The 27,804-nt window shown below is 34.9% G+C and overlaps 2 protein-coding genes and 1 long non-coding RNA gene across 3 annotated transcripts; 1 reads left to right on the top strand and 2 right to left on the bottom strand.

Moving 5' to 3' along the window:
* Window positions 1–802: 802 nt before the first annotated feature.
* LOC128994126 (calreticulin-like) lies at window positions 803–12,434 on the top strand. Its single transcript, XM_054418417.1, has 8 exons — window positions 803–970; window positions 4,891–4,995; window positions 5,830–6,033; window positions 7,255–7,406; window positions 8,056–8,364; window positions 8,943–9,137; window positions 10,360–10,506; window positions 11,831–12,434. The coding sequence occupies exons 1-8, from the start codon at window positions 889–891 to the stop codon at window positions 11,858–11,860; spliced, it is 1,224 nt and encodes a 407-aa protein (XP_054274392.1). The 5' UTR covers window positions 803–888; the 3' UTR covers window positions 11,861–12,434.
* A 6,851-nt stretch (window positions 12,435–19,285) lies between these two features.
* On the bottom strand, window positions 19,286–26,341 carry LOC128994461 (uncharacterized). Its single transcript, XR_008490896.1, has 4 exons — window positions 26,056–26,341; window positions 23,536–23,605; window positions 21,990–22,211; window positions 19,286–19,412 (listed from the first exon to the last, which is right to left on the bottom strand). It is a non-coding gene; the product is annotated as an uncharacterized LOC128994461 (long non-coding RNA).
* LOC128994460 (zinc finger protein 665-like) lies at window positions 19,653–21,907 on the bottom strand. Its single transcript, XM_054419036.1, has one exon. The coding sequence runs from the start codon at window positions 21,834–21,836 to the stop codon at window positions 20,313–20,315; it is 1,524 nt and encodes a 507-aa protein (XP_054275011.1). The 5' UTR covers window positions 21,837–21,907; the 3' UTR covers window positions 19,653–20,312.
* Window positions 26,342–27,804: the final 1,463 nt, after the last annotated feature.

Here is a 27,804-nt window from a genome sequence, read left to right as displayed (position 1 = left end):
ACAGTTGCAACTTTATTCACTGTCATGACATGACATAAACAATTAAAATAAAAAAATTAAAAAAAACTCAGTGAACTGGTAAAGCATAGTAAAAGTTTTGACTTTATCAGATTAAATGTAGCAGATTAAATTTACTAAACGCCTACATTTAGCAGACAAGATTTTACATTTAGTCGGGCCGGGCCCCCTTCAGAGACCCGGGGCTCTGGCCCACCTGCCCCACCCTCTAGTGCACCGGACAGAACTAAAAACTGTCCAGCTGATCTATGAGGATGACAAATCTACTAAGAGAGTATGTTTGACATGATGATATTGTATACAGTATAAGTTGGTTTACGATCATTAAAATTATTATGACAAAATATTACGATGTAAATTAATTACTAAAATACATATCCTCTAACACTACATCAAAATTTTCAAATTATTTATACTTATTCAAAACTTACTTTAGCGTTACCAGACATGAGACGGAAGCATCCATGAAAAACACAGCGAAACAAATGAAAGATTTTACAAATGGATAAGAAAAGAAGTTCACAGTAGTGGCAGTTTTCTATTGTAGTGCCGAGCTGATCGTTAGAATACAATTATTCAGTATTTTGGAAGAGTTTCGCTCAAATGTGACATTTTTTTTAACCAGTGAGACATTAATATATGTTCTGACTTCATATTACTTAGTATGTAGAGTAATAATAAAACACCTCTTTGTTCAAACGCTTCCCGAGCGTGGTGGGCTTCTATTGGTCAGATATTCTGACGAATAGGAGCATTCCATCTGTCTGCCTCAGTTGTCGTTGCAGCAGTAAGTTTTCTCTCTTGTCGATTTATCATTAACCGATTGTCGTTTGAGAAGGTTGTATGAATTAGGATTTTAAAGAAATAAAAATGTACTTTTACGCGTTGTTAGGTTTTCTAGCTGTATCCCAGATCAGTGCTGAAGTGCATTTCGAAGAAAACTTCAACGACAGTAAGTACTGATTTATACTAAAGAAATTTGTAACTGAGCCGGTTTCGTTGGCTGGGAATCTTGTCGGCATTTATTTATTATTAATCTACTGTCGGGAATATCTGTCTACAGAGCCAAACGCATAGTATATTATTAGTTTTTTGAAGTAGTATTATTAAATAATAGGCTATTGATAACATAAGCTGGTCAAATTATTGTTTTCTATGAGGATGTTCTAAAGAAATTCTGGGACCTAAAAGTCCAGAAGAGAGGACCATGTTGTATTAGTTAACAAAAACCTGCCTCGTTGGGACAACTAAATCATCCTTTCCTAACTATCTGCATTTTAAATTTATAACTTACTGACCTGAATTAACATAACTTAAATGTGTTGGAATGCTGTAACTTTTGCGGAGAGTTTTCCAAGAGTAGATCATCATCATGCAAGCATTTTTGAAATAGTAATTTGAAGTGTTTTTAATCAGGATTTTAATTTTACAAAACACAGAGGATACACGTCCTGTAACCAGACGTGGATTAGGCGTCCGGTAGTGACGTCACCGGGTTGTGGGGTCCCAGAACGCCAGTACCACAACGATACAATGTTTGGCCAGCGTTGTTCGTGGTGTAGTGGATAGAGTGCTCGGCTAATATCCAAGAGGTCCCTGGTTCGAAACCCATTGGTTTCTTTAACTTTTTGTCACAGATTTTGCTTTGAATGTAATTTTTTCTTAACTGTACATCTTTTGTTAGAATTTTTGGCATTTATAATTTTATGTTATGAAGAGAATTGAACCTTCATTTGATTTTTTTCATTATCAGCAAGTTTGGTTGGTTAGGTTAGGTTATGACAGTAACTGCCGGACGCCTAATCCACGTCCTGTTACCGGACGCGTATCCTCTGCGTTTACAAAAACAGTCTGCAGGTGACATAAACTAACAACTCGATACATTATAACCTAAACTTTACCTTCCTAATCTAACCTAACTTCAAAACACTTAATGCAGTCACCAATTCGCATAAAGCACGACCTACCACCCTGACATGCCTAAATAAGAACTACGAGTAATTAGTCCATATTATTCCATCTATATCTCCATAATGTGACGAAATTCCTATTGTAGAAAACATTATTGACTATAGAATCACTTGATATGTTTCTACAACGATGTTATTATCTTTAGTCAACGATGTTATTCTCAATCTTCTCATCAACCATGTTACTCTCTTCACTTAACCTGAACTCGTGATGGCGACGGTGTAGCAGAATAGCACTACGCAACACGTATGAATGAGTGGGCTATTTTTGTTTTGTATTTTATTTGTAGTGAAGTAAAATGACGTCACTAGTATAGGCATATATTGGCAATATATGCCAATATATGACATTGTCAAGATTATTACTAACTTAACCTAATGTACAATATGTCTTATGCATAAAAAATGTTTGTAAACAAGTTGGCAAAATTTGTTAAACGATGACAGAAAAAAAAAATTAGTTTCTATGTCATACTAAATAGAGTCATATTGATTGGTTAGTTTCATTGAGGTAATCATTAACACTGTAATCAGAAAATTAGCAAGGCTGCTTTTAAAAGATTTATTATTAATTAAATTTCTTAGAGTTGAGGGTAGTTTATTAAAAAGTTTTTTTCCCATGTATTTAGGTGTTTTTTCTACAAGCTTCAGTTGGTGTCTCGGATATTGGAAATTATTTTTAAATCTAGTGTTATAGCCTATATGTGGTCAAAGTTTTCGCTAATGTAGTCATCAAAATTTGAATGCACCGCTAACAATGTTTTGTAAATAATCAAATTTAGAATAGTCATAATATTCAATTCTTTAAAAACTGTTTTGCACGAAGATTTCCATGGTAAAAGAGTCATAATTCTTATACACTTTTTTTTTATTTTAAAAACTTTTTCAATTTCAGAGGCGAACTCCCAAAATTCAATTTCATACTGTACTATTGAATAAAAGTAAGCATAATAGAGCATGACAGAAGTTTTCATGTCTAGGCCTATAGAATTTCTTAAGCATGACATTTGAAAACAGGCTGAATTTAATTTTCCAATTACCGACTGAATGCACATACTCCAGGTCAAGTGCTTATCAATATATACCTAGCCCTAAAAATTTTCTTAACCCCATAAACCTCGTTCCACGGTCCGTTAACGAAGGTTTGAGAACTTGTTCGAATAAACGTAGGATTCCTTGTTTTTGCAAAATTTAGTGTATAGGCTTACTAATATTCATCAGAGTTCATAGCCTTAATATACAGGGTTAGGCAAAAGTCTGTAACCCCCCAAGTAACTTTTTAACTCGTTGCAGTAGGAAAACCAAACTCGGCACATATTTACATCATATGAAATTGCACTTTTTCATCAAAGCTACAACTTTGCCCCAGCCTCCAAAAAAAGTTACCTGGGGGGTTCAGACTTTTGCCTAACTCTGTACCGTATATAAACTTAGCCTATATATTAGTAGGCCTATATTAGTGCCTTTAATATACACTTATCGTATCTGACCCATTTCCAAAGTAAAATCATGCGGTCAAAATGTAACATTTTCTTATTTCCCATAAATAATAGCACAAGACTAAAAAAAATCTTTTCTATAGCCAATGTGTTATGCCTTTTTATGTAGGCAATAAAATTTGAAACAATGTTTATATAATGATTTTTGCTTAAAAAATTGCAGGCCCATTTGATCACCACAACTTACTTTTGAAATTTCACTCAGAACATTTTAGTTTTTTAGTTCTCAGAACTTCAAACAAACTGAAAAATGCAATGTGTCAAATCCAATTTATTTTTGCATATTCAGATTCGCCTTGATGCCGCAAATAAAACGAGTAGGCCTATGCATCGATATGCTCCAAACATAATTAGACTTATATGATTAAAAAAGAAAATGTCTGCAAAACTGGCGGTTTGGCTTGGCCAATACGGAAACAACCTACCTGTGGCTACTCGGAGGGTTAAATATCCAGAAAGACACCCGCAATTGCCTTGTAGTTCTCAGGTTCGTCATGTGGTAACTGTGTGTCTTCCAACACACTTAAATTACTCCCTGGATCAATAACCAGTTATGCAGACCTCTTTGCATCTTGGAAATTGAAAGTCTAATATATTGTTACTCCTAATTCTGTGTCTGCAACCAAAGTGTAAACCAAAATACTAAATTGCCACACAATCAATCCAGGGTGGGTATTTTGAGGCATATAAGAGTGTTGAATCAGTTTGACTGCTTTGTTACCTATGATCAGTTGATTCTTTAGCCATAATTTATTAAAAGTTCAATGAACAAGATCAGCTGGGTCTAACTTGTTATCCACTTAAAAGATTTTGACTTTCTTCTGGATTTGATGGCAACGTTTTGATTTCTAGGCCAGCAAACTATCCACTCAGCTATCCAACTGTTTTAAAGCTAGCTTCTGTAACAGTATTTAAGCAATGAATACAAACCCTATAAGAAGTGCGGGAGTGCGCCTTTGTAAAATATTCAGTCTGGGAAAATTTTAATTTTGGACTGTTCCCATAAGGGGGGGGGCCAATGCCCCCCCTGCCCCCCACCCCCAAGTGACGCCCCTGTCCCACGGCGACTGCTAGGTAAACTATCATGAGCATGCGGCCAAGTCAGCTGACAGAGTGAGAGAGAGTGAGACAATAACTTGCTTAGAGAGAGAGAGAGAGGGATGAGAGGGGGGAGAGAGGGAGGGCAGAGCAGTGCAGCTGCCGCGCAAAGCTCATTTTGGCAACCAAATTCCAGTCTGACTATTCTCCATATCCATTTCGCTTCTGAAAGGGTTTGTATTCATTGATTTAAGTAAACTACACAAAAGTTGTTTAGCTGTGTACAAAGGCTGTTGATAAGAAAGTTGTTTTAAGTTAAGATTAGATAGGATTTACTTACTCTAACACATTTTTTTTATTTCCAGAATCGTGGGAAGAAAACTGGGTATATTCTGAACATCCAGGCAAAGAGTTTGGGAAGTTTGTATGGTCATCTGGCAAGTTCTACAATGACCCAGAAAAAGACAAAGGTGAGACTGAGTACTGATTTTTTTATCCTTTTTGTCCTATCTGATTCCAACAATTATTTTAATGTGAGTTCGGGTACTATGCTTATTACTAGAAGCAGTAAAATTCTCCTCTGTAATTGGCTATAGGACTGTAGAATGTTCATGTTATGCATCCTTTCTTCATACTTTAAATTTAGACCTACTCTCATAATCAATTTGACACACTTTATATCAATATTATTGCTGTTGCTATTGGCCAAGAATTGAAGGTGTTAAAATAATTGTGTGAAGATTTTTGAGGAGTAATTACTGTAACTTGTAATTTCTTCTGTAAATTTATAATATCAGTTGATCTGCATTTTCATTGCATCCTAGATAATGACTTGCTTTAAATATTACCATGTAACAAAATTATGGGTGACAAATTAATAGGTTATCTTGTAGACTAGACCTATGATATCAAGATACCTATTTAGGCCTAAATAAAAAATAATAACACTTAAATTTTCTTTCATTGGCTCTAGAACTAACAGTGCAACATGATTAACACGATAAAGAACTGATGATCAAAAATAGTAGAGCAATCCTTTTTTTGTCTACCAATAGTAGCCTTGGTGCAAAACTGAGTTCTGATTTCACCATATAACAAATGACACAATCCATTGGATTGAAATTCAGTTGAACCTATGTGATTTGCGTGAAAAAACTACCAGTTAATAAACTAACCAGTCTATAGTAACAACAATTAAATTAATTATTTCTGTTTCTGTGAATGTTCGCCTAGCTTTAGACTTTAATTTTAAATAACTTTCTCATACAAACATTTCATCTAACTTCTAATCAATTGTCCTGTAGGTATTCAAACGTCCCAGGACGCGAGGTTTTACGCTCTTTCAAAAAAGTTCCCACCGTTTAGCAATAAGGACAAACCCTTGGTGATCCAGTTTACCGTGAAGCATGAGCAGAACATTGACTGCGGCGGTGGATACGTCAAAGTGTTTGATTGCTCGTTAGACCAGAAAGACATGCACGGAGAAACTCCGTACGAAATCATGTTTGGTAAGTAGGACCTACTAAATAACAAATATTAGTCAATAGACCTATCTATGTCATTTTATATCATTGTAGCATAAAATTTAGGATTTTCCAAGCTAATAGGCCTTATTAAAGAAAGACCTAACGGCAATGGCCGCATAGCATTTTGTACATCAGTTTCCTACAGCCTCGATGGCAAAAGGTAAAAGGAGAGAGGAAGGTGGTGACAAATAAAATTTACTCTAGAAACCAGCAACTGTTGCTAGTCACTAAGTGTACCATTGAATGTATCCTTTGCATCTTTCTTCTCTGTGATAAAGCTGTTGCGTTAACGCTCTTTGTCAAAATAAAATTGTTAAAATAAATGTAGACCTACACACATAGTTTGTGTAAATAGAATAACAACATTTTATACCACACCATTTGGATAAAATTTTTTTAATAAATTCTCATACAAAATCTTTATATAATCTTAATACCTATCTATACATAGCATCGAGTACCTGAATATATGGATGCCCTTATGCATAAGGGAACAACGCGCCAAATTATAAAAAAATGAGCTGGTGCTGCCATCTTGAAGAACAGACCAGAATCAATACCCAGAAAAAATCCCATAGATGTATGACTTTTGACTAAATTAAAAAAACAATTTCTCTATGTGGGATCGTATTTTGCACTACGGAACCAAGTGCCAACAATTTTCATCATCCATCATATTAAAAACGGCCTATAATATTCCTTTCTCTATGTGGGATAATCGTATTTTGCACTAGAGAACCATATGTCAAAATTCTATTCAATACAATTAGTGAACCCGACCTAAAATAACCAATAATTTCTATTATGCATAAAGGAACCAAGGAACCATGGGCCATTCGGGCTATATCATTGTATGTAACTATTGTAACATTAACAAATAAGCGTAAAAGAACCAAGCACCATTTTTCCTTATATCAGCATAAAAAAATAAATAAATAATAATAAATGGTTCTCTTGATAAATAATTACATTTTTCACCACTACAAACATCTAAACAACTTTTGAAGGGTTTGAGTTTTTTTAATAATTTAGGACCCACATTAAACTTTGACTCTTAATCTCTTATTTTCACATATGTGTCGCTTGGTTCCTTTATGGGTAAAGGCATCCATATAGAACCATCAAAGTTAATAAACAACCTTCAACTTATTGTATTAAATGTATCGTACATGCAATTCGCTTAAACTATACCTAATCTTGTAGGACCTGACATTTGCGGCCCTGGCTCCAAGAAAGTTCATGTCATCTTCAGCTACAAGGGCGAGAATCTCCTGATTAACAAAGACATCAGGTGTAAAGACGATGTCTACTCTCATTTGTACACCCTCATCGTTAAACCAGACAACACATACGAGGTTGGTTCGGTTTTATTAGTCATTTTAACCCCTGGTTATAACTAGTTATACTGTAAAAATGTGTTTTTAGAATAGCCTACCACTGTTGAACGTGTCAAACAGTTAGACTATATTTTGTTTCTACAAACTAAGAAAAAAATGGACACATTTCAAACAAAACATAGATTTTATTTGTAGGTTTTGTGGCTGAAGTCATTAGGATTCTTATTAGTTTTTGGCGTAAACTGTGCCGCCAGTTGCAGATTAATGTTGGACGTCAGTCTCGGTCTAGCAATTGAGGTGCCTTTTCAAAGTAATGGTGAAACGTATGGCAGCAATCTCAAAAAGACGATGTCACTTAATAGAAACCTACTACAGTAAATGCTGTGCAAAGAACAAAATCAATAATCCACCAAATACAATCAGACAACAGTTTGTGACAAGAAAAAAACTTAGGTGTATTGGACAATTAACTTAACCAATTAACTAGCCAAGTATGAGAGACAAGTGATGCGGTTTTGGCAAAAATATTAGTCTGTGGTCATTACAGTTGTAGAGGAGTTTGGTTAGATATGAACTATTAATATTCATGACCTCTTGATTAATTATCTTTCTCGGATTGAATTTAGTTTTAGGTAGCGTTATTTAAGTTTTTTCTCCTCTTGGCCAGGTGCTCATTGACAACGAGAAAGTCGAATCGGGAGATTTGGAGGCAGACTGGAACTTCCTGCCACCCAAGAAGATCAAGGACCCCTCGGCCAAGAAGCCTGATGACTGGGAAGACAAGGCCACCATCGACGACCCTGAGGACAAGAAACCCGAGGACTGGGACAAGCCAGAGCATATTCCTGACCCAGACGCCACCAAGCCTGAGGACTGGGACGACGAGATGGACGGAGAATGGGAGGCACCGATGATTGACAACCCTGACTACAAGGGACCCTGGACACCCAAGCAGATCGACAACCCCAACTACAAGGTAGGCCAATTTCATTTTCTTAAATTTTTAGTGTTTAACATATTCTTTAAGCCTTTATGCCTGCCACATGAATGAGTTCATGTTATAACACATATCAAACCACCTCCTTGTTTATAACACATATCAAACCAAGCAAGGTGTGAACCGGTATTTGCAAAATGAACTAAACTAATAAATTTGACATGACGGCACCGGACACAAACCCTCAGGCTACTTTGGTTCGACAGTCCGTTGCCCTACCGACTGACCCAAATACTCACCTTGTACATTGGTGTCTTGATAAGTTTATCATCCACAATTAGTTGTTTTTAGTGAATATCTACTAAATAACAATCAATCAACTAGTACAATTTGTATAACATTTCTTCAAATTGGTTATACCTAAAAAAAGAGCTTATAGCAATAGTGATAAGCAAACTTCTTGTGATCTTTAAGTTCATTCATTGCTCTTGTAAAAATATTTATTTCTTGCAGTGTTAAAGTTTCATTTCATATCCTTGTTCACCCCTCAGATTGCTTTTTTATCCTAGAAATTGTATACTAGTAGTAAACCTACTAAAGGTTCTTTTTCCAAACAGGGTCCCTGGATCCACCCCGAGATTGACAACCCCGACTACAAACCTGACTCAGAGCTGTACCTGAGGAAGGAACTTTGCGCTATCGGCTTCGACCTGTGGCAAGTCAAGTCCGGCACGATATTTAACAATGTCCTCATTACCGACGACCCGGACTATGCTAAGAAGATTGGTGACGAAATCTGGAAGCCAAGACTTGTAAGTTTGAATGTTAATTGGATTTTGTAGAATATCTCGTACATAGGGTTCAGCTGGGTGAATATGTCCTGTAGCTAGAATGCAATTATCACTCACAGAGAACCTTACCATGAGTATCGCAATGCTGTCAGCTAATTTCAACACATATGAATAATGATTGTTGTTTGAAATTAATTTTAAGGTGTTAATGTACGCTTAAATAATATAATGTTAAAGTAGCTGTGAATTTGATAAGAAAAGGTACTGGGGATAATTATTCTTGTCATTATGATTTGTGTTCTTTAAAGTCAAAATTTTATGAGACTAGTACCGCAGAATAATAGACTAAGAATACAAATATAAACTCAACTTGTAATGCAATGTAATTCTGACTTTTGACTTTTCAAGTAAAAAAAGCAAATATATAATATTTTTTTAAATTTCATTAGTCTTTCAACACAGCCTAAATGATGAAACATGGTTCTCAAAAGCGCTTGTGAAATAAAAAAAAAAAACATTATATATATTGGCCTTTTGTACTTTAAAAGTTAAAATTAAATTACATTATTTTTGTCAATGTCTCCAATATACTAATGGATAACTATTATCATAGACTAAGCAACACAAGTAGACTCCTCATCCCATTGTAAATTTTGAAGCTTGTTTTTTGCGTCTAGTTCATGTACGTCCACACTAATCGCTAGTGTAGACAACATTTTGTTTCTATTATTTTAGGGTTATTTTCATGATTTGTGCTTTACTATTTGCTTATATAACTAGGAGACCAGTTATTGTTTATGATTATATCGTTTTATTAGGTTAAACGAGGTTTAAATGACTGCAATAACAAGAAACAAATTGTAAACAAAACATAACCTCTATAGTTGGACGTACAGAACTAACAATAAAATTGGCTTCAGCTGTTTCATTAGGATGACTAATCTACTAAGGGAGTATGTTTTATCTATGCTATTATCATGATATAATTCATAAAAGTGCACCGACACAACAGTTAAATTTAAATTATTAACGGTAGTTTGATTTCAAAAATTCACTCTCCCAAATGCCAATTTCTCCTGTGATTGTCGCAGCGAAATCAAGAACATCCTACCATGATCATGCAGTTATCAAGGGCAAATTGCAAAAAATGCAATTGCGAAAACTTTTTGAATGCAAATGTAAATGAACTGGAAAATATTTCTTTGGATAAAATTAAAGATCTCACAAATGAATTGTTTTCTAGGAAGGAGAAGAGAAGATGAAGAAGCAGCAGGACGAAGAGGAGAGAAAGCAAGCTGAAGAAGAGAAGAAGTCAGTTACACCTGAAGAGGACGACGATGACGATGAAGATGAGGACGAAGACGCAGCGGACAAACCAGAGACGGGAGAGGTGAGAGACAAACACAACTAAGTTTTAATTCATCCTAGGTTAAATCATTGATTGGATCGATTCTATAACAACAAAAAAACACACATTTAGCAGGGTATCCACATTCTGGAAAGACAAGGATAGCCATAAGACATATTTCTGGCCATTGAAAGTCATGGAAATTCATGGAAATAGGCAAAAGGTCATGGAAATCCCCAATGATGGATGAATTTCAGGGGACGTTTCAATGCTCTAGTTGGCCTTAACCCAACTATTGTAGCATTTTTCTGAATTTTCCACAAATGTACACGACAATTTATACAGTTGTATTAGTTTATGGGTTTTGAGTTTGTATTAGTTCATTGTTGTACCTATTGTACTCCATTTTTATCTGCCAATTCATATTTCAGCATTTTCTGTGAAATAACTTGTTTAGGCAGTATTATTCGTGTGTGTATGTTGTATTAAAATTTTCGAGTTACATGAGTGATGGAAATCAATGGTTAATGGTCATGGAAATTAATGACAAAATTTCTGTGTACACACTGTTTAATAAAGAATGTTTTTATATTGCAAAGAGTGACGTTAATTTGGCTACTGATGTAGAGTTATATAAGATTAGATTAGGTCATGCTCAAATGTATTTGACTAATTTTATTTGTCTATTGTAGTATAGGATGGGTCTCCCCTAATAGTACAGCTACTTTTTTTCCAATTTGCAAAAACGGCGACCACTGCAAAATTGATTTGGTCTACCCAATTATTTTTGAATTTGAAGTTACAAATTGTAAAGCTTTGAAGAAAAAAAAAACTAACACAATTTAGTTTTTTTTTCTTAAGTCGTATTATAAACGAATAGAATTTTTTTCTAACTTAAATAACCTTCAAGGATTTACATTAGGTAACATACTTTCTCTTCCTACAAGGCATTGAATAGGATCTAAGATAATTGGCACTAACATAACCCATCCATATTTCTTGATCTTCTCGTTCTTTCACTGTTTCTCCTATTCCCTCTAACACTGCATTCACTTGGTTCTGCTAAATTTTCCATGCTTTTCCTCTTGGTCTTCTTCCTTCAGTATTCCACATTTACTATATTTGATTATATGGATTGAACATGTTTTGAGTCAAACATCAACATAAAAAAATTTAGTAAAACTGAATATGAAGTTAGCTAGGCTAATTAAATTTGGGTAATTGGTGTATTACTTTTAACTTAAACTAAATCATTTTCTTTTGTTTGTCAGGAGGAATAGTTTTTTTCTCATACAAAAATTTTTCCTTCAAAAATGTATATGTGCTATTTTAACTTCAACTGACGCAAGTGTGTTTTGTTTTGCAGGAAAACGATGTTGATCACGATGAACTATAAGACTTGATGCCGTTGCACAGTGATAACCTTCAAAGACTACAAGACATTGTCTATAATGTGTGTTGTGTGAACAAGTGAACTGAGTAGACTGCCTTTTATACTGATTACTTATAAGGAAAACTCACCTAAAATATTTGTTAGTTTACTACAGAGTTCAGATTTTTGTAATTAGTTGTTTTCGTTCCCTGACAGTATCTATTTGTAAATAAAGCTAGGCTTACTTCAAAACGTTCGGTCTTGGACTTGTATCGTACAAAATTTTGTATATGTTGCATTTACCACGTGTTTTGTTGAGAGTGAGAACTATGTTAGATATTATTTATTGAAATCTTTTAAAAAGAAACCATTGAACGTGTCATACTCCGAGTATTCAGCTAGTGTGATTCGACTTTGAATGTTTCGCATAAGGTTTAGTGGGTGATATGAACAAATTATCACAACAAAGTAATTGTAAAATATATCCTTCGCATACTTTTTGTTTGTGAAGTCTCCACTTTTTGTAATGTAACATAAGTATTGTTTTAAATGCGCAATAGATGTTTTATTTGTTATAAAAATATAACCTTAAAACATTCTTGTTTTTTGTTTCCTGTATTTTTGACTGAAAATGTTAAGGTATTGTATTTAACATCTTATCAGGAGCTTTAAACTACTCTCTTTGGAACAACCTACATAATGATTTTAACCAAAAATACTATTCCTTCGATTTATAATTACTAGTTGTTATTCTGCCCATGCCTCGCCACAGGTAGAGAACGCAGAGAAGATATGATGATTCTTCACTGCCTTGTCCAGTGCAATCTGCTGGATGATTAAAAGCACTTGTTTTTGTAAATTAATCAATTAATGAATTCAAAGGTTTGTACACTATACCACATTTTAACCCTGCATCTGGCAGCTACGAATCTCTATACTGACAGGCCATTTTTTTACCATACAAAAGTATATATACTATTATGTATTTTCTTTTTTAGGACAATAAAATTTAAACCATTGAAAAATACCAGATAGCTTATTACCTATATGCAAAATTCGCTAAAACAATTTGTAGAACTGTTTAGTTGAAAGAAAAAAAATGGAACTCAAAACATTTGTCCAGATTAGAGGCTTGGGTAAAATACAAAAGATTTTTTATTAGAAATCCAAGATATACATCACTTATTAAAAATGGTTCTTTACATGAAAAAAGTCACACCATGCTTAACACACAGTTGTGTCATTCTATGTTTTTATTCTCAACTTTCAATATATTTTTACATCACGGTAACTAAACAAACTTTATATCAAAATATATTAAATGCTAGAATCTCCTGTGTAAAATAATATATAGCAATATATAATACAGGGTGGCCCAAAAAACGGACAATTTAAAAATTTGATTACTACTCAGCTGTTTTAAAGGCTACAGAGTTCATTGGTATGGCAAGTGAATGTTTATTTGATGCCATTAGTGCAGTGTTTCCCAACCTTTATCCGTTCAGGGCACACTAACTAGAACAAGTTTGTAGTCACGGCACACTTGTCTACAAAATATCGTTGGTTAAAATTACATTTAGTAAGTGCATAAAAAACTCTTTTTTTCAATTAATTTATCAATCAATTCTTACTCCGTAAAACCTATTTTTTACTATTAAAATATATATATATACAGTAGACTCAATCTCATCCGGACTCCTCGGGACCGAGGCCAGTCCGGATAACGGGTTTTCCGGTTAAACCGACGTCCCCTGAAACTCGTTAAAAAGGACTGTTTACTGTGATATTCGACTTATATTTATGAGAGCATTGTATTTAGACACGACACGTGATCACTGGTCTCAAATCTTTCCCACAAGATCAGTCGTTTTAGTACTGCCCACTTCCTGCCGATCTAGTCCGGTTAAATCAATGTGCTGAAAAAGTTGTCCGGTTAAAGAGATGTCATTTCCGCCGAGTGTAGTCCGGTTAAACCGATGTAAACCGGTGCCCTGAACGGAAAAAGGTTGGGAAACACTGATATAAGGTAAAAAATATAAAACTCACATTTGTTATCTAACATGCGTACATTATTTAGTGTTTATTAAGTAAGTGGGAAGTTTTAAATAATAATAAAACATTGAGCTTGATTAATATTTTGTATGAATTTACCAATAATGAGTGAGAAATATTTAATAAATCCTGGTTTGAGTTCTAGTGGGAAATTTGTGCTCGACGTTTGCTCATTAGAAGTTTCTTTCTTGATCAAAAATTGTTTAACTACTTAAAATTTCGCGGCACACCTACAGAGGCCTCACGGCACACTGGTTGGGAAACACTGCATTAGTGTATACGTTACTATGGATCATCAATGGTTACCGCAACATCAAGCCTCTGTCCTAGAAACATTTTTGAAGAATAATTTGTCTAGTATTTTTACTCAACGTCAATTTCATGTTCACTTTAACCTAGACTTTCCATTCCCATGTTAAAGTTGTAGCTAGGTTTTTAATAAAATTTGTCTTAGTTGATGTGAGCCACAGATTGCGCTGATCTAAATGACCGATTTCAGCCGATTACTCGATGGTTTTTACCAAGTCAAACTGATGGCCAATGACTTATTACAAGGTATAGCAATTGTTGTGACCCACGAACTACATCAGTAACAAAAAATAAGGTACAAAATAGAGTTTTAAATACTAGCGCAATCTGTGACTGGCTCACACAACTACATTCTTTTTTTAGTAAAAAATTGGCGACAGCTGATCCATATAGATGGGATGTCTTGTTCTCTATCCAATAGTCAATGCTTCAACGTTGGCCATTAAAGTGCAACCCCAAACCGAAACACTATTAAAGGTTGGGTATTTAATTTATAGAACACAGCTTCTGAACTCAAAATCAAACCTAGCGGGAGACCTCGGGCTGTTCAAACGCTGGAAAACATTGAAATGGTTTGCGCGAGTGTGCTGCGTGTCCCAAGTGTCAAGCGTCCTAAGTCATCCGTTTGCAGAACATTGTATTTAGATTTGCATAGGTTTAATTTTGAGTACAAATGCCGTGTTCAGGACATTGCTTACCCATATTTGAGTAGTTTTAGCAAATTTCCCATATAGGGAATAAGCTATTACCGTAGTACTCACAATAAGACCTGGACCCGGGACCGATTTTTTTTTGGTGGTCCCTAGAGGCCAAAAACACCATCCGTTCAAATCCATATATATATATATATTTATATGTGTCCGTTAGCGCGATAACTCGAGCAAAAATGATCTGATTTTGAAGAAATTTGGTACAAACGTGTAAACCTATGTTTATTCGAACGAGTTCGCGAACCAGCATGATCGGACCATGGGAACGGGGGTTTATGGGGTAAAAATGGGTTTTTCCAATTTTTGACCCAAAAAACATAAAATTTTGCAATTTCTTTCCAAACTATTTTGTAGAGCTTAAAAAAACAAATAATTTAGTATATTGAAGCGTTATAATGCGCCTAATGGTTACGGAGAAAATTCCAAAAAATTGTTAATTTAAAATGACCATGTTATTCTTACGGAGCCATATTTAAGTTGGAAAGAAGCGCCTGAATGATGGTCAGACTATTTCAGATTATTTCAATAACAAATATTTAAATGTTTTGGGAGACAATAGATGCGGGTCATATGTTGATACTGCAGAAGAATTTGTCAATAATTTTAAAAATAATCCGAAAAATTACTTTAATTTCCACCCTGTAAGTATTTCAGAAGTCAAGAAAACGATCAAAAACAACAAAAAATAAAAAATCTGTTGGATGGGATGATATTCCCATTGTTATTATCAAAAGGGTAGCTACTTTCATTGCACGTCCTATTTGCATAATTATAAATAAACGTTTTTTTGACGGCATATTTCCCAATCAAATGAAATATGCTGAATTGAAACCTCTTTTCAAAAAGGGATTAGTGGAAAACCCCGATAACTACCGCCCAATATCAATACTACCCAACATCTCTAAAATCTTTGAAAAAATTGCATACAATCAAATTTTTTCTTTTTTTGATGCTAGCAAACTATTTGCTGACCAACAGTTTGGTTTTAGATCTGGAATGAGCACAATATCTGCTATCTCTGATTTCATAAATCAGGTGTCGGAGGGTTTGGATGGGTCGCAGAGTACAGCGGCTGTATTCTGTGACCTTTCCAAGGCCTTTGATTCTGTAGATTATGATATTCTGTTGACAAAACTTAGATAGGTACTACAAATTGATGAAAACTTGTCATGGAAACCGCACATTGATATGCTTACAAAAAAATTAAACACTGCTTGTTTCCAAATTTATGTGTTGCGAAATATAATAGATACCAAAACTAAAATTATGGTATATTATGCCATTTTTTCTCTCATTTGCAATATGGTATTGAGCTGTGGGGTTCCACTTCCCACGCAATTAAAATATTTAACCCTCCGAGTGTCAAGTGTTTTGGCCTTAATGTCAGCCTATTTTTTGCTCATTTGCAAGGTTTTATTAAAACTGATCTGAGAAGCTTAAAAACAATGTTAATTATACTGTTCTATATACCATTTTGTTTGGAAAATCATGGGCTTCAATATTATATATAAAACATAAGGAACATTTTTTCAAAAAAAAAATTTTTATGTAAAAAAAAATATAATTTGGAAAATTTTCAAAAAAAAAATAAGTTCGCGCTCAATGAAATTGTATAAATTATAGGCCTATAAATATTTGAAAATAGCCACTTTGTTCTAAATTTTATGAGGATTACAAATATATAATCATATAGTGAGGTAAGTTATGAAATAAAAAAGTTATGAGTGAAAAACATGTTTTGCGCGTTTGAAAGAAAATACCGAAATCGCCAAATGACTCAACACCTTTCATAAAAACACATATTGAACCAACCAGAGTATTTCATGTTGTATGAAATTTTATTTACAGTTAGTACAAAATCAGCCTACTAGTAAATGAGAAAAATACAGCATGGTTTTACCTTGATTGGGGCCAGAATCCTTTGCCGAACTTGAAGAATTCGTTTGCTGAACTTGATAAATTACAAAGTATCCAAAATATATTTACAAAAAGTCACAAAAGTTAGACAAAAAACTTGCAAAGTTGTTGCTGTCAATAGTTTTCAACACTTGTAAATAAAAACTAAACACTTATGAAAAGAAATATTATATACAGAAGAATTAACACATGGGCCTAGTCAGAGTCCTCACCGCTACTTTGGTCTAGGGTCACTTTGGCCCTTTTTCTGCCCCTCTTTAGCCTCAAAAAGTGCTGCATTTTGTGGAAGCATTCTCGGTGAACACCCACATTACAACCGGGGCACCAAAATCTAGACCTGCCTCTAGTTTTGGTGTGACCACAAACGATACACTTTCTTTCTTGTCTTTGAGGCAGTTTTTCAAGTCGGTGGTCACCGCAATCTCCGTGGGGTCCAGGAACTGGTCCAGGTAAGGCATCGCAGGTTGCTTGGCCTACGAGGGATTCTACAATAGATATGTGGAAATCTCTTCTTGATACAGGTTTGTCAGTGTTCTCTCTGTACAGAATGTAAGCATTTACGAGCGCAATATCAATAAAATTGAAGAACAGCTTCTTCCAGTACTTGGAAGTGGTGCGGTTGCAAGACATATGGTACACAGATTTGTCGCTTACATCTACACCACCCATAAACTGGTTGTAATGGTGTATCAAAACCGGTTTCATACCTCTCAGTCCCTTTTTACTTGTAACAATTTGATCTTCCGCATGGTATGCTGTAGAAATCAAATACACAATTTTCCTACTCAGTTTCTGACGGTAACCAACCAATAACAGATTTCCCTTTCTAAAGTATACTGTTTCCCTTTCTCCTAAGTTATAGTTTTTAATTCTTTTTGATAAAAATTTTGACTTTTTGTTTATGGTTCCGGTGATGAATGTTTGTCGTTCAAGAAGGTGTTCAGCCAATGGGATTTTCGTGTAGAAGTTGTCGGTAAAGACATGATATCCTTTGTCAAACAATGAAGATTTTTCAACCAAGTTCTTTACTACCCTCTCAGTAAATAACTCTTCATCATAATTAGCTTCAGCAAGGTAGTCACGTCCACTGTATAGTTCCATGTGCATAACATAATTGGTGGCACTATCGCAAAGTTCGAACTTCTTAATTCCGTATTGCTTGTGTTTCTTATTTGGCATATATTGAATAAATATGCATCGGTTCTTTGTTCCTACTACACTTTCGTCGATGGAGAGTTCCTGATTTGGTACAAAGTGTTTTTTGAAACTTGAATTCAGATGATCTAACAACCACCTTACTTTTATCCAATGGTCATGTCCAGGCTGACCCCTCTCAACAGCGCGGGCCGATGTCAAATGCAAGAAACTGCTTATGAGTAAAAACCTATTTATCGCCATGGTGTTTGAATAAAATGCTATATGTTCTGTTTTTCTAGTGTCCCAATATGATTTGATGTTTTTTCTAACTGTCATTCCCATATTGATAAGAATAGCAAAAAACTTTTTCATTTCCTGTATGGAAACATTGGTCCATTTTTTGAGCCTAGACTGTGGACTCAAATTATCTCTCTTTTCATCTAATGTTCTTTGAGCATAGGCATTAGTCTCTCTAGTTATGAGATTCCAAAAGGCAGCTGTCAAAAATAGGTTCAAATAATTGATAGGGGAAGAATTTCTGGGGGGTAAATCTTTGGGTCCTGTAGCCCTAACTTGAAACTGAGGTCTGACATCTTTCGGAGGTTCGGGGGGATACACCCTAATCCAAGGTTCTATGTTTTGCTGTACTGGTATTAGCCTAGGCCTACCTGCATTAGGGTCTTGTTCATTTTCAATTTCAAGATTTTCGTCAATATCTGACGTCTCTAAATCGTTCAAATCGGGCACATATTCCTCTCCACTCCCTGACGAAAAGTCTAGCAAAGATAGTTCAGAATCTGAATGATAATTAACTTCTATGTCACTACTAACTTCATCCGGATCGTCAATAAGTCCTTCACCATCACTAATTTCATCTTGTAGTGCATTACGTATATCACTACTGTCCATTTTCACCACTAAAAACGACGATAAACGTACAAAAACACACAAGTCACCGATGCGAAATATCCAAGATGTCTACAACACGAACGTCAGCTGTCTACTACATTTTAGGATCGGCTCAGATAACCTACAGCGCTGAGACAGACATTTGGAGAAAGCTTAGAATATAATGGAAAGAACGATACCTAACTCAATGCAGTACAGTCCGATTCAGTTAGTCATAGAGCCTTCGCCGTAAACAGTGTTCGCGAGTCGCTGCAGCGACGCACGACACTATACAAAGTGCGTTACGCGTCGCTGCAGCGAAGCATGACACTCGGAGGGATAAAATCCAAAAACGTTTTTTAAAAATTCTATCTTTTAAATCTAAAAGAACATCATGTAAGCCACTATTTAAAAAAAAAGTCTTGACAATGCCTTCACTGTTTATTTTCAAAACTCTAGTAAATTTAAAAAGTAATTTTCACAAATATGTAAGTAAGCAGTTTGTTCATCACTACCCCACACGTTTCAAAGATAACCTGCAGTATCCAAGGCATCGGCTTTGTCTGTACGAAAAGTCACCCTACTATATGAGTTTGAGGCTTTACAATAGTCTACCAAATAAATTCAAAAATATTAGCTGCATAACTAAATTCAAAAATAACCTTAAACTGTATTTAATAGAAAAAACCTTCTATTCTGTATCTGAATTTCTGGATGACAATAATATTGGTGCACACTTTGGACAATAAATCAGTTTATAGTTAATTTTACTTTAATACTATTTTAATTTATGGAATGTTTTCTTTGTTTTATATTATGCATATTTGACAATGTCACCTGTTCCTCTAGGTGCGCTAGAAACTTGGAATGTATTCTTGTGTATGTGACAATAAAGTAATATATTATATTTAATTCATGCAGATTATAAATGAAAACGATTTTCCACATGAAATGCACATGTAAGGTTTATCTCCTGTCTGAACCAGTCAGAAAATGTCTCTTCAAACAACTATAACAGGCAAAGTGGTTTCCACATAAAATGCACTTATAATGTATCTCTCTTGTATGAACACTTGCAATATATGAGTTTATATCTAGTTGGACTTTTATGTAGTGCACTATGATCTCTCTGTATGAACAGTTCGCGCATGTCTCCTCAAAAAAACAATAATCAACTTAAAGAATGTTTTACATAAAGTGCACTTTTACTCTTGTATGAATAAATGAATGTCTCTTTATGTTGTCATTGGTTTTAAAGAATTTTTTGCACTTATAAGGTCTCTCTCCTGTATGAACACTTGCAATATGTCTCTCGCTGTTAGAAGTAAAGGATTTTCCGCATGTAGTGCACATAATAGGTCTCAAAAGTGAAAAAATTGGACATACAATGTTTGTGCATATAACCATCGATATGTATTTTCATATAGCGGTAACAAACAAAGGATTTTCCACATGTAGTGCACTTATAAGGTGTCTCTCCTGTATGAACACTTGCAATGTCTTTTCATATTACTGTTTAAAGCAAAGGATTTTCCACATGTAGTGCACTTATAAGGTGTCTCTCCTGTATGAACACTTGCAATATGACTATTCATATAGCTGTTAGAAGCAAAGGATTTTCCACATGTGGTGCACTTATAAGGTGACTCTCCTGTATGAACACTTGCAATATGTCTCTTCATATAGCTGTTAGAAGCAAAGGATTTTCCACATGTGGTGCACTTATAAGGTGACTCTCCTAAATGAACACTTGCAATATGACTCTTCATATAGCTGTTAGAAGCAAAGGATTTTCCACATGTAGTGCACTTATAAGGTGTCTCTCCTGTATGAACACTTGCAATATGTCTCTTCATATAGCTGTTAGAAGCAAAGGATTTTCCACATGTAGTGCACTTAAAAGGTGTCTTTCCTAAATGAACACTTGCAATATGACTCTTCATATTGCCCTTAGAAGCAAAGGATTTTCCACATGTAGTGCACTTATAAGGTGTCTCTCCTGTATGAACACTTGCAATATGTCTCTTCATATAGCTGTTAGAAGCAAAGGATTTTCCACATGTAGTGCACTTAAAAGGTGTCTTTCCTAAATGAACACTTGCAATATGACTCTTCATATTGCCCTTAGAAGCAAAGGATTTTCCACATGTAGTGCACTTATAAGGTGTCTCTCCTGTATGAACACTTGCAATATGTCTCTTCATATAGCTGTTAAAAGCAAAGGAGTTTCCACATGTAGTGCACTTAAAAGGTGTCTCTCCTATATGAACACATGCAATATGTTTCTTCATATTGCTGTTAAAAGCAAAGTATTTTCCACATGTTTTGCACTTATAAGGTGTCTCTCCTGCATGAAAACTTGCAACATGTTTCTTCATATTGCCGTTAGAAGGAAAGGATTTTCCGCATGTAGTGCACTTATAAGGTTTCTCTCCTGCATGAACACTTGCAACATGTTTCTTCATATTGCCGTTAGAAGCGAAGGATTTTCCACATGTTTTGCACTTAAAAGGTCTCTCTCCTCCATGAACACTTGCAATATGTGTCTTCATACCAATGTTTAAAGCAAAGGATTTTCCACATGTAGTGCACTTATAAGGTGTCTCTCCTGTATGAACACTTGCAATATGTCTCTTAATATAGCTGTTAGAAGCAAAGGATTTTCCACATATATTGCACTTGTAAGGTGTCTCTCCTAAATGAACAATTGCAAAATGTCTCTTCATATTGCTGCTACTAGTAAAGGATTTTCCACATGTGGTACACTTAAAAGGTATTTTTCCTGTACTGGAATGAACTGTTGCAATATGCGTCTCCAAATAGCTGTTAGAAGCAAAAAATTTGCCACATGTAGTACACTTGTAAGAATTTGTCCCAAAGTGATTTAACAAATGCTTCTTTACTTGTTTGAGTTGGAAAAAGGTTTTTTCACACGACAAACATTTAAAGGGACGCTCTCCTGTGTGATATAATATATGAATCTTCATTGCAAATCGAGTTGAACGTCTTTGCTCACATATCGGACACTTGATAGGAAAAACATTAGTGTGAGTTAACATCTTGCACTTATTAACTTTGTGAATCTTAACACATAAATTTAATAACTAATCAAAGGAATTAGTATGTATTAAAATAGTAACCTTTTGTAGTACTTCTTAAGTGTACAGCAGTTATATGATAGGCTATCTCTCTCATTTAATATTGAATCTTCTGGTATTAAAATCATGCTATGCACATTATGTATTCTTCAGTATACTTGAGGGATTTTTTTATCTTCTTTTTCTGTGTTCTTCTATTGTATTATATAAATTCTTAAATCTGTATAATCTCTTGATTTAATTCCTTTTACTTTCTGTGTTAACCTAAAACAAAAATGTTCCATATAATTTAAATTCTAGTTAACAAAAGGAATTACTGAAATTTAATTTGTGTAGGGCAGTGGTTCTTAAACTATAGGTCGCATAAAGTGGTGAATTGCGGATGCTACCCAGGTAAATTGGAACACAAAGGCAATTGAAACGGCTGAAAAATAAACACAGTTGTTAATGTGGCCACTGGTGTGAACGGGGGAACTGGGAAGGTTTAGCGAAAATTATTTTGTGACAGGTTTTTGTATGTGTATGTGTCAAACAACTTTTAATTCTAACGACCTTTATGTGAAGTAATCATTCTTGTACACACATGATGATGACCTCTTAGCGGGTTGAAACTAGTTGTGGAATACAATTGGATTGCCAGAATCAGGTATTTAAACAACTATTAATATTTATTCTACTCTAAATTGTTGTACACCTCTTGGTTTTTACTTTTTCACTATGCACACCTGAATTAAAACTGAATAATCAGTAAAATATCAGTTACCAGTGTCGACACTCCTACACCTTCAAGTCCAATATTTCGTGTAGTGACCGTAGTGAATCAAGAAATAACAACGCAAACATAGTAATAAAACCTGAAGTGACTAGTCTTCGTAAGTGCTAGCAAGAGAGTGAATATTGAATAAGTTAAATTCTAGTAACCGTAAGTAGCCTACATATTTGATAATTAATAATGAATTTATGTGTCTACGGATGAGGACCAGCTGACTCAATGTGTTATATATTTTGAAGATCTTGCTAAACAAAAACATGAAACCATCAAAACTAGAAAGACATTTATCTACAAAGCATGTGGAATATGATCATAAGTTGATTGATTTGTTATGAACAAGAAAAGAAAAATTTCAAAGTCTCAATCCGTATTTAAAGCTTGTATTTTTGGTGAACAAAACAGACAAGTAGCAGTTGCATCCTATCCTCTTTATTGATTGTCAGAGAGAATACAATATGACTTTTACAAAGATTAAATGAGAATTTATCCAACATTTTTCAAGCGTCACATTTTGAAAAATTGAAAGGGCTTATAAAATGCTAAAAAATTACACCTCTCCCATCTTTCTTGCACGATTTTGAGAGATACTAAAGTATTTTAAAATTTCATTCGTTTTTGAGTTTTTTATTGTGTAGTATTTTACGAGGTTTAATTTTAAAACTATTTCAGATATCAAGTTGACATTTTGTGTTTTACTAAGTCTCTGTGGGGTGTAGGGCCTACCAGGATATCAAATGTCATAAAAATCTGAGATGGTCAGGTAAATTGATTGTGTTGATTTGACATGGAATTACCCAAATAATATACTAATTTTACCTGTTTTTGGCTCGTAATCAACATAAAACGTAGCACCGAGATGCACTCAATAGGTATTGGAACTTGTGACCTGTAAACACAATTATGTTATAGCTTTTAAAATTATAATAGCAAAGACTTATCACAAGCCATATAGCTTTTGCCAATAGATTACAAAGCTGAATGATAGATAAAGTGACTAACACTTTTCTCTGTAAATCATGTTACAGAACTAGGCTAGCATAATAGCCTATGCTAAGTAGCAGTTTAAACTCCGACATATTATGTTACTTACAGTTGGAGTTTTAACCCTTTCAATCACTGTGTCCTATATATATGACAATACAAATAATATATGCCTATTTTTTATTTTCTTTATCAATTTTCTTTGAAATTGGTGAAACCTTGGCTTCACTTCTGCACATGTTTGACAAGCTACCGTCATCCTTTTTACATCATCCATAGTGTAGTTTAGATTTTTAGTTCTATTCCAATCAAAAATTCAAGTGACACTCGGATGGCAGAGAGATTTGTGTAAATCATACAACTTAGCATTGTCCCAGCAAACCGCACATGCCAGAGAGAGCTTATCTGCTTTTACATTCCCCCTACCAGGTCGGTACACTATTTCATATTGATAAGGTGTTAGCTCTAGTCGCCATATTGTATGTAGCCTTTCTCTTTCTTGTTTTATAAATTGCATGTCTCCTTCAAGTAACGCCAAGATTTGTGTCTATCGGCTTACAACCTGGAGTTAAATTGCAGTATAGTTTGGGTGGTTCAACTTTGGCACAGGAGCACACCAACAAAGGAGGTTTCTCACCTCCAAACCAAGCCTGTATATTAGAGTGGAGTTTCATGACATCATGTCCGATGAGCACTTCGATACAAAGATCTTCAAGAACAGTCAACTTAAAATTGTTGTAATTGTGACTCAATAGATTTAGGTTGATTTTAACAAACAGGTAGACATTTTCATATTAGAAGCCGCCAGCGATACTTGTCCACTTTCTTTATAAATTTTTTATTTTGTTCAACTGGACAAAATTCAAGTTGGTAAAGCTTGATGTACTCCCGGTGTCTATTAAGCAATTTGATTTTTGTTCATTCACTCTAGCTTCAACTGAAGAGTCTTTCAATACAGATGTATTATGTGTTGTTGATATTAGTGCAGCTGATATACTAGACGTCTTCCGTTTTGCTTTAAAATGTTGAGTAGGATTACTTTTACAGACTGTCACATTATGTCCTGTCTTTCGGACCACAAGTGGCTTCTCTGGCTGGACAGCGATCCCAAGAATCCCTGTCATGTCCACAAAAATAACACTTTCCATCAACATTTTCAATAGCGGACACAGTCGCTTCTTCCTATTGGTGTTGTTGGAATTCGTACTGACTAGCTTGCTTTCCCAATTCATTCATTGCACTTCAAGAGAGTGCATTCTGTACATAGATTTTGGAAAGCTCTCGAGTTGAGCTTGAGAAATCTCAAGACCTCTAGACTGTTTCACTGCTTTAACTAAGTCTAAAGTTTTATTTTCAAATAGTCTCTGACGTATGTATGAGGCTAAACCATTGATAAAAACGTCTTGAATGTGGTGATCCCTGTATTGAATTGCATTTACAGCAACAAAAACACAATCTTGGCTCAAAAGTTTCAGTTCCGACTTATATTTTTGTCCTTGTTGCTGTTTTCTAGTTATTACTAAATATCTTGTATAATTTCATTCTTTTGTTTGATGTAAATTGAGTTAAGAACTCTCAAAGCGTCTTTGTAAGTTTCAGATTCCTTGATAAATCTATAAATCGAAAAAGATAAATGATTAGTTACCAGTTTCTGTTTGTCCTTGTCTTCAGCAAATTCTGTCATGGTAAGAAAATCTTTGAATGTTTGTAACCAAATGAGAGCGTCCATTCCTCTGAGGCAGTTGGAGATTCCGGGTTAATTTTCAATTTGTCTTGTCTAAGGAATTTCTCCATTATAATGTAGCACTAACTAAGTTTATCAATGAATGAAAACTTTTGACGAACTCCACTGCAAGGAATATGAAGACTACTTGACATTCTTCTGACCTGATGATGTGCTCAATTCGAAGCATGAAACAGCTGTAGTCTTACTAACTACAAAGGATCGTTTTGACAGCAACAAGGTAATTTAAACCACTAGGCCTATATAGCCTCCAGTGGGTTTCGATCCGGCTACCTCCGTATTATTAGCCCGGTGCGCTATCCAATACACCACCGAGACCTTCGGCTAATCAAAGTATTGTTGCGGTAATGGTGTTCGCTCGAGCAGTGGTGGACCAGGTGGGCGGTGGCGGTCTGTCGGCAAGGGTTAATCTAGTTCACTAACTTGCATATCGTACTAGACCAGCTTACTTCTTAAAAGATCTAGGTTAAGCAAGTCTATTACATTTGAGTAAGTTAGGCCTACATGTCCATTAAAGAATTACATTAGTAGAGTGTGAACATTTAACCCTAGCTATAACAGTTACTTAGGCCTATGTTACTAGATCCCCGAAATAAAAGTAGGGTACTTACTTAAGTAGAAGCTTGTAGAAGGCATATTTACCATACAAAAGGCTTGGTCGCTCTTCACAACTGCTGTAAAGCTGCATTTACACCGTAGGCCTAGTTAAAACATAGGAACACGTGTGTACAAATGTTTCTAAAAACCAAGAAACACTAAAATAAAATAGGCTTACTTTAGGAACAGAAACATTTTGAATATTTTGATGTTGGAAACAGTTCTTTCTACTCAAGGCCTACATTACAACAATTTACAATATCAAATAATGGAAATTTTGACGGTTCGGATTCGGTTGACTTTGACAGCCGGCGGGGTGAGGCCAGAGGCCACTCACTGACTGACTGAGCTAAAATTATAACCGGAGGTAACACTGCCATGGCAGAAGTCTGTCAAAAGCGTGTCGCTGATTTTGTTAGGTTGGTAAAGCAGTGGGTTTTTTTTATCATAGCAATAACATGGCTTCTTATTAACTAGGTTGGTATAGCAGTGGGTTTTCTTATCACAGCAATAACATGGCTTCTCATAACTCCCGCCCCACACAGATATGGCGGCTGGCGACACGGACACGCATCTTTGACATTCAGTGCTACCATAGATAAAACATACTTAGAAGCTTCTTCTGATTGACTATAACGATGGTTTAGTAATTGAAAATTATTTTTGTTCATAGAATAAAATTATAAATGCCTCAAATTCAATTTTATATTTTTATTATGAAATTAAACCGTCATAACCTAACCTAACCAACCAAACGTGCTGACAATGAAAAAATCTAATGAAGGTTTATTAATCGAACAAATAGTTCTGTTCATAAAATAAAATTATTAATGCCTCAAATCCTATTTTATAATTTTTTTATTCTAAAATTAAACTATCATAACCTAACCAAACTAACCAGACTTGCTAATAATGAAAAATCAAATGAAGGTTTAACCGAAAAAAATATTTCTGTTCATAAAATAAAACTATAAATGGGTCAAATTCAACTTCATAATGTTTTAATTATAATATTAAACCGTCATAACCTAACCAAACCAACCAAACTTGTTGATAATGAAAAAAATCCAATACAAAAAGAAAGTGCTACGGGTGGGATTCGAACCCGAGTCCTTCGGATCATCAGCCCAGCACTCTATCCACTTCACCACCGAGGCCTATGTCAGCAACCGTATCGTCGCGGTAATGATGTTCCCTCAGCCAATCAGAAGCCTCAAAATAATACTGTAGGCAACACTAATCCTGAAATAAAAATTCAGCATTGGGCAGCTGCGTTATCGTTATAACCGTTGCTGGAAAACAACGATAATTCCCATCTCTATTACGCACAGTCAAGCAGGAGATGGAGAATCTTTAATTTACGGAGACCCTCGTAAAATGACGCATACAGCCACACAGCACAGAGTTATCTACAGGATGAATAAAAAGTCAAGACCCCCCCCTCTCTAATATTTTTCTAAGTAAATATACAGAGATATCGATCCTTTTGGTGGTCGTGCAATCTTAGCAGGAAGTTTCATTTTATGATTTTGAAATTTAATATTTTAGTGTCTCCCCAAAAAGGGGGGTTTGGGAGGCAACTCAAATATTTTTAATGTAAACCCCCTTCAAGTGACACCTCATTTTGAAGTGTTTACACAAATTTAAAGAATGGTGAAAACTACATGTCGCTATCTCTTCTCTATCCTCAAGTGCTGTGGATAATAAATGGTAATATTTGTTCGTAATGGTAATATTGGCTACCATTTTGGATAGAGAAGAGA

Source organism: Macrosteles quadrilineatus, unplaced genomic scaffold (assembly GCF_028750875.1).
Source record: "Macrosteles quadrilineatus isolate MER2022 unplaced genomic scaffold, UCM_ALF_1.0 Scaffold_5__1_contigs__length_97177068, whole genome shotgun sequence".
Taxonomy (NCBI): domain Eukaryota; kingdom Metazoa; phylum Arthropoda; class Insecta; order Hemiptera; family Cicadellidae; genus Macrosteles; species Macrosteles quadrilineatus.
The sequence above is the reverse complement of the archived record's forward strand: the minus strand, read 5'-3'. Positions and strand labels throughout refer to the sequence as shown.